The sequence below is a fragment of the Hibiscus syriacus genome, unplaced genomic scaffold (genome assembly GCF_006381635.1).
Source record: "Hibiscus syriacus cultivar Baekdansim isolate YM2019G1 unplaced genomic scaffold, ASM638163v2 tig00010968_pilon, whole genome shotgun sequence".
Classification (NCBI taxonomy): Eukaryota; Viridiplantae; Streptophyta; class Magnoliopsida; order Malvales; family Malvaceae; genus Hibiscus; species Hibiscus syriacus.
This window is the reverse complement of record NW_024062239.1, coordinates 2,471,910-2,478,343: the sequence shown is the minus strand read 5'-3', so window position 1 is coordinate 2,478,343 and position 6,434 is coordinate 2,471,910. Positions and strand designations below refer to the sequence as shown.

General features: G+C 32.2%; 1 protein-coding gene across 2 annotated transcripts; it reads left to right on the top strand.

Moving 5' to 3' along the window:
* Positions 1-729: 729 nt before the first annotated feature.
* On the top strand, positions 730-2,780 carry LOC120204509 (jasmonoyl--L-amino acid synthetase JAR4-like). 2 transcript variants are annotated; one of them, XM_039204572.1, is made up of 3 exons: positions 730-899; positions 980-1,803; positions 2,192-2,780. In XM_039204572.1, exons 1-3 carry the CDS (start codon positions 745-747, stop codon positions 2,728-2,730), a joined length of 1,518 nt encoding a protein of 505 aa, XP_039060503.1. In that variant the 5' UTR covers positions 730-744; the 3' UTR covers positions 2,731-2,780. The 2 variants fall into 2 exon arrangements, with proteins under 2 accessions (XP_039060503.1, XP_039060504.1); XM_039204573.1 differs by having other exon boundaries at positions 788-899; positions 967-1,803.
* Positions 2,781-6,434: the final 3,654 nt, after the last annotated feature.

Here is a 6,434-nt window from a genome sequence, read left to right as displayed (position 1 = left end):
ATATAAGATCTTAGGTTTGATTTTAAATCTTGATGTTTAATATATTTTTTATTTTATAATTAATAAGTAGTGATACATTAACACCTTATTCAAAGTGATAATTTATTCAAGAAAACTATTATAAAATATAAACGTAAAATTTTTAATAAAATTATAATTTTTTTTAAAAAAAATCCTCTCCTACTAAATACGTTTCTATTGGTTTTTAAAATTATCGCATTTAAAATGTCGTATTAGAAAAATTAACAAACAATAACATTTATATTTTTATTTTTTACTCTTATATGTCCTATTATTTTATATCTATCAACGCAAATGTGTCAAAATTGAACATATTTTAAGAATAATTTTACCATTTCTCTTAATTAAATATATCTTTTAAAATTATGTATATAATTAATATTAAATAGAAATTATAGGACTGAAGGAATATGTTTACATAAAATATTTTATTTCAAATATTTTATTTCTGTCAATGTTTTGGTCTACAAAACCAGGTAATCGGCTTTACCTGCAGTTTATCCACATGCTCGCTTCTTTCCCATTCTGATTCTGTTTTATTGAAAACTCTTGTATTTTGTCATATTTATTCGTTTTCTCATTTGAATTTCCAAGATTTGGTGCAGGATATATGAAGTTGAATTTTACATTTCATATTGTTCCATGTGAAGGAAAATTTGAACTCTCCTGGAAACTTCTTAATGGTTTACAATCTTTGACTAGAAACACGGACGCTTGTTTCTCATGATCCCTTTTCTTATCCCTCCCTTTAAGCTGATTTTTGTGGCAAACGGTAGCTCTGGCACCACTCAAGGAAAGCCCAAGTTTGTGCCTTTCAATGACGAATTAATGGAAACTACTTTGCAGATATACCGTACTTCTTATGCTTTTAGAAAAAGGTATTGAATGATGTGGTTGATAAACTGATTTTTGTTGCTGAAATTTATGATGTTAATCTGTTTGTAGTATTGCTACACAGAGAATTTCCTATTGAGAATGGGAAGGCTTTGCAGTTCATTTACAGTAGTAAGCAGAGCAAAACTCAAGGGGGTTTGATTGCTGGAACTACAACCACCAATGTCTTTCGCAATCCGCAGTTTAAAAAGGCGATGGAAGCGATGCAATCTCAGTGTTGCAGCCCTGATGAAGTTATATTCGGCCCTGATTCCCACCAATCGTTGTACTGCCATCTTCTCTGTGGACTGATTTTCCGCCAGGAAATTCAGTTCATTTCCTCAACCTTTTCCCATAGCATTGTTCACGGGTTTCGAACTTTCGAGCAAGTTTGGGAAGAGCTTTGTGTTGATATAAGGGAAGGGGAACTCACGAGCCGGATCACTTTCCCTTCTGTACGATCGGCGATGGCCAAATTGCTGAAGCCGAATCCACAACTGGCTGATTTGATTCGTGAGAAATGCTTGGGAATGAATAATTGGTATGGACTTGTACGGGAGCTTTTCCCTAATGCAAAATACATCTATGGGATCATGACTGGTTCCATGGAACCTTATCTGAAAAAGTTAAGGCATTATGCTGGGGATTTACCCCTTTTAAGTGCTGATTATGGTTCTTCTGAGGGGTGGATTGGAGCAAATGTCAATCCAATTGTACCTCCCGAGTCAGCTACTTATGTCGTGCTTCCAAATATCGGTTATTTTGAATTCATTCCTCTGAAAGAGAATGTTGAAGAGCACGTACAAGGCGAAGTTAGTAATTCTTTCCTCTCTACGGAGCCCGAACCAGTGGGTTTGACTGAAGTTAAGGTTGGTGAAGAGTACGAAATCATCATCACCAGTTTTGCAGGTATTCTTTTATGCATTTTGTACAATTACTTTAGAAGATTATGGAGCGTCCAATCCATTCCTTAGTCTTCATTCAACTCCATGTCTCCACCATGTTCAAATGAATCATAAGGTTCTTCGGCATCGCACTTTGCAGTGCCTGCAACTTGTGGTCTGTTTATTTGTTAATAAAACGACCCGACCATGACATAAATGCTCATCATGTGTGTGTGGCCATGTAGGACCAAGGCAGAACAATCGGTTTATGTTGTATTCGGGCCATTTTATGTAATAGGTTGTATTTGTGTTTGGTGCTTGAAAAGTTCAGGACCATGTAAACCAGAACTGCCTACAATCATACATATTAATTATTGAATGATTATTTGTGTACTTTCAACTGTAATTGGCAGGTTTATACAGGTATAGGCTTGGGGATGTTGTCAAGGTTACTGGCTTCCACAACTTGAGTCCGGAACTGAAATTTGTCCGCAGAAGAAATCTCATGCTCACCATAAACATCGACAAGAACACCGAGACGGATTTACAGCTTGCAGTGGAAGCGGCATCCAAGTTAAATGCTGAGGAAAAGCTGGAAGTGCTTGATTTCTCTAGTCACGTTGACCTATCGACAGACCCCGGTCACTATGTGATCTTCTGGGAAATTAATGGGGAAGTAGGGGATGAGGTACTGAAAGAATGCTGCAATTGCTTGGATCGTTCTTTCGTTGACGCAGGCTATGTTAGTTCTCGGAAGGTCAATGCCATCGGTCCTCTCGAGCTCCGAATTGTTCAGAAGGGAACTTTCCAGAACATTCTTGATCATTACGTAGGACTAGGAGCTGCTCTTAGTCAGTTTAAAACACCGCGATGTGTAGGCCCTAGGAACATGGAAGTGTTGCAAATCTTGTGTGATAATGTTGTCAAGAGTTACTTCAGTACCGCTTTCTAGTCGTAAAATATCACGAGAAAAAGTAGTTTTTTATCAATTGTTGTATAATAATAAATACTCATTTATTTGATAACGTTGTCTAAAATCACTTTTATATATAAAAAAAAGTTAGTTTTGACCGTAAAATTAACGTTGAACACATAAAATTTAGAAAAAAAATACGATGAAAACAGTTGTTTCAAACTAACCACGAAATCTAGAATTTATAGTTTTTTCATTATAATTTTGCGTTTAGAAATAAATTTATATTCGGATAAATTACATTAATGACAACATAACTATAGATTTGGTCACGAAATGACCACCATTTTTAAAATTGTAACAAATATATCATTGTACTATTTAAATGTGTTCAAAATGGCCACACGACATTAGCATTTAACGGAGGTGTTTACGTGGTAGTTAAAAAATTGGTATAAATAGGGTGCGGGTCCTTGTAAAGTTATGTATTCACGGCGCTGGCACCCTGCTTTGTTTTCTTCTATTTTGGTCACTACTTGTATATGATTTGTTTCCTTGAATTTTCATTTAATCCAATTTGATCCCGATTTTGTTTTTTATTTGTCTAATGCCTCAATTTGAGCCTTAACTTTAAAATCTTTTATTCTAGTCATGTATTAAATTTGTAGATTAAATCCCCTAGATTTTAGAATTAATCAATTTGATCACTAATATTAACTTTAATTCTTAATTTTTAATTAGGTTCTAATTTCAATTTAATTTAATAAAATTTATTTCTCCAATCAAATTGTGACACATGTCACAATCTTATGATTATAATTTTTAAATTAACTATAATATATATATATATATTTATCATTAATTATAATATAATATATATTATAATTTGAATATTAAATTATTTTTAAAGGTTTCATATATATAATCATTAAAAAACAAATATGAAAAAAATAAATTTAATTTAAAAATATTAAAATATTAAATCAATTGTAAATAAACTATTATATTTATTTTAATAATTTAAGTGTTGTCATATTCTCAATTAACTTAATAATATGAAACATTAATAATATCATATTATTTATTAACTATATTATGTTAATTATATCTCGTTGACATCACAGTAATTTCATATTTAATAAAAATTATTTGACTTCACCACGAGCACTCTCTAACATAAGCAGTGAATTCATGTATATCAAAGTACGTATAGGAGATGAATAAGATGATAGTGAAAGTATATTTGAATTCATATTTTATTCGCTTAACAAATGACATATTTTCACACATCTAGGTCTTTATCTTTTGTACGTTTTCCCGTGTTTTTGGGTATCCGAAATAACAGGTACCCGTGTTTTCGGGTATCCGTAATATCGGGTAACCGAAATTTTTGGGTATCAAAATTTTAGCTCATGTTCCAACCCATTACATTCGGGTACCCGTAAAACTCGGGTCACGGGTACCGTTTTTATAATTTTTTTATTTTTAGATTTATATTATTTTTTAATATATATAGAAAAATTATAAAAATTAAAATTTAAAGGCCTATAATATATAATTCACACATAAAGTTAAAAAAAATCAAATTACATAATTGAAAAAATTATTAAAAATTAAAAGAAAAATTATAATTAAATTTCAAATGTTCCAAAGTTAAAATAAATATTTAAAAAATAATAATTTAGAATGTTAATGTGAAATAATTTAAGAAATTAAGAATTTAAAATGTTATAGTGGCAAAATTTAAGAAATTAGGTGCCCCAATTTAGAAACTTGATAAATTGATTAAATAATTAAATTATTACAAACTGAATTATTTCAAATCATGACCTCTATATGCCCACTAGGTCGTCATCATTGTACTCTGGTACTCCACTAAGACTCCTCCGATGATGTCGTTATCCCATCGTACATTACGAAACCTGAAACCTGCTAACGGAAACATATTCCGAACGTTGAGCTCATAAGCCCCGCGTCACACAATACCTCTAACATACTATATGCATTCATTAAATGATCATGTTGACAAACGAAGACATGTGTATATGAATACACTAAAAAATATGTTGAGGTAAGTCTAGTGGTGTGGTTGAAGGAATTTACGTGCATCTCGGGACAACACCATAGCTTACCTCGGATATGCAGAAGTATATCAACAAACATGAGATAGGTCTATCAATGTAGCTGAAGGAATTTACGTGCATCTCAGACAACACACTAGCCTATCTAGAACGTGATAGCTTCAGCGTAAGAACCAAAATTTATGTGCATCAAAACTTAAAGCCCTTAGTCTATCTCAGATACTCAAGAGGTCGAGACAAGGTCTGAAATTTGTTGGGACCATCGGAACAACCCATGGCGCAGCAAAAACAAACTCGACGGTCTCACCAACGATCCATGTACGATAAAACAAAATCGAGAGGAAGAGATACGATTATTTTACATTGGGTTCCTCGAAAAACAACAATCCCTCAATCCCTAATATTTTTCAAGTTGGAAAAACCTTTTGTTCCTCTTCCGACATCGATCTTTCATCACAGAGACGAATTTATGATATTAACAATTAATATGCGAATCACAAATCGTACAACAACAAATATATGATTAACATTTAATCAACAATTGTAATTATTTGTTTAACTGAATTAAAATATTAATCACAACAACCATTGAATCGAACACATATATCATATATATTTGTCGAAAATAGTAAAACAAACATGCATCTCATACACATCGCATCAACCAAGAATTATAACCCGAATCCGGATCGTACAAGTGTCTCCGATACCACTGTTGGGACCGTCGGCGTACCCAGCACCCCATGGCACAACGGAAATAAAATCGACGGTCTCACCAGTGACCCATGTATGATAAAACAAAATCGGGATGAAGAGATAAAATTATTTTACCTTGGGTTCCTTAAAAGCAGCGATATAGCAGCAGTCACGAGTGGTTCGAATCGCAAAGCCTCCATGAAATAACATCTCGACCTCTACTCGGTTCACCCTATTGAGAGCAAAATTTTACTTTTCCCAAAGCTGTTTTGTGAAAACATGCAAGTATAAGAAGAATAAATTTTACTCGGTTTTACGAATTAATTAAATGAAAATAATTACATTAATTATATTCCTTTTAATATTTATTTAGCATATACGAGATAATTAAAAATATATATATATATATATAATCTTAATTATATACTTTAATGTAAGTATAATAAATTTTACACGTGTAATTTATTATAATTTGCTTATCTCAACCATTGGGTGTGACCTTGTAGGTTCCTATAACGTTAGTACTAATATTAGAACGATTCTAACATTACAAACAATGAGTGAAATCTAGCAATATATCATTGTCATCTAAGTTACTAGAAGTCATGATTCGACATAACACATTTCGTGACTAACTCTTTTATGTATTATATCCTTTTGTCCTTTATATATGGAATAGGCACAAGTCTTGGAATAGTCACACTTATATAACCCATCTATTATTTCTTGATATTTAGAGTAGACTATAATAGACAAATAATTTGTGAGATCTCATATCAACTTATTCGAGAATGACCATGCATTTCTAGTATCGCTCAATCAAGTGGCCTGAGATATGTTCCCTATTATGTAGGAAGGACAAATCATATCTTGATCATTCACATCTCACTACACATATTATGATATGTTCAATATCAACCTTTACATTGCAACCAGTTAAGGAGCATGTTTAATTGTATCAAAACA

Excerpts from the sequence above, each read along its gene's own strand:
- LOC120204509 (XM_039204572.1), top strand. The coding sequence starts at position 745 with ATGATCCCTTTTCTTATCCCTCCCTTTAAGCTGATTTTTGTGGCAAAC. Across the intron at positions 900-979 it reads TCTTATGCTTTTAGAAAAAG|AGAATTTCCTATTGAGAATG; the intron begins GTATTGAATGAT and ends ATTGCTACACAG. Across the intron at positions 1,804-2,191 it reads CATCATCACCAGTTTTGCAG|GTTTATACAGGTATAGGCTT; the intron begins GTATTCTTTTAT and ends TGTAATTGGCAG.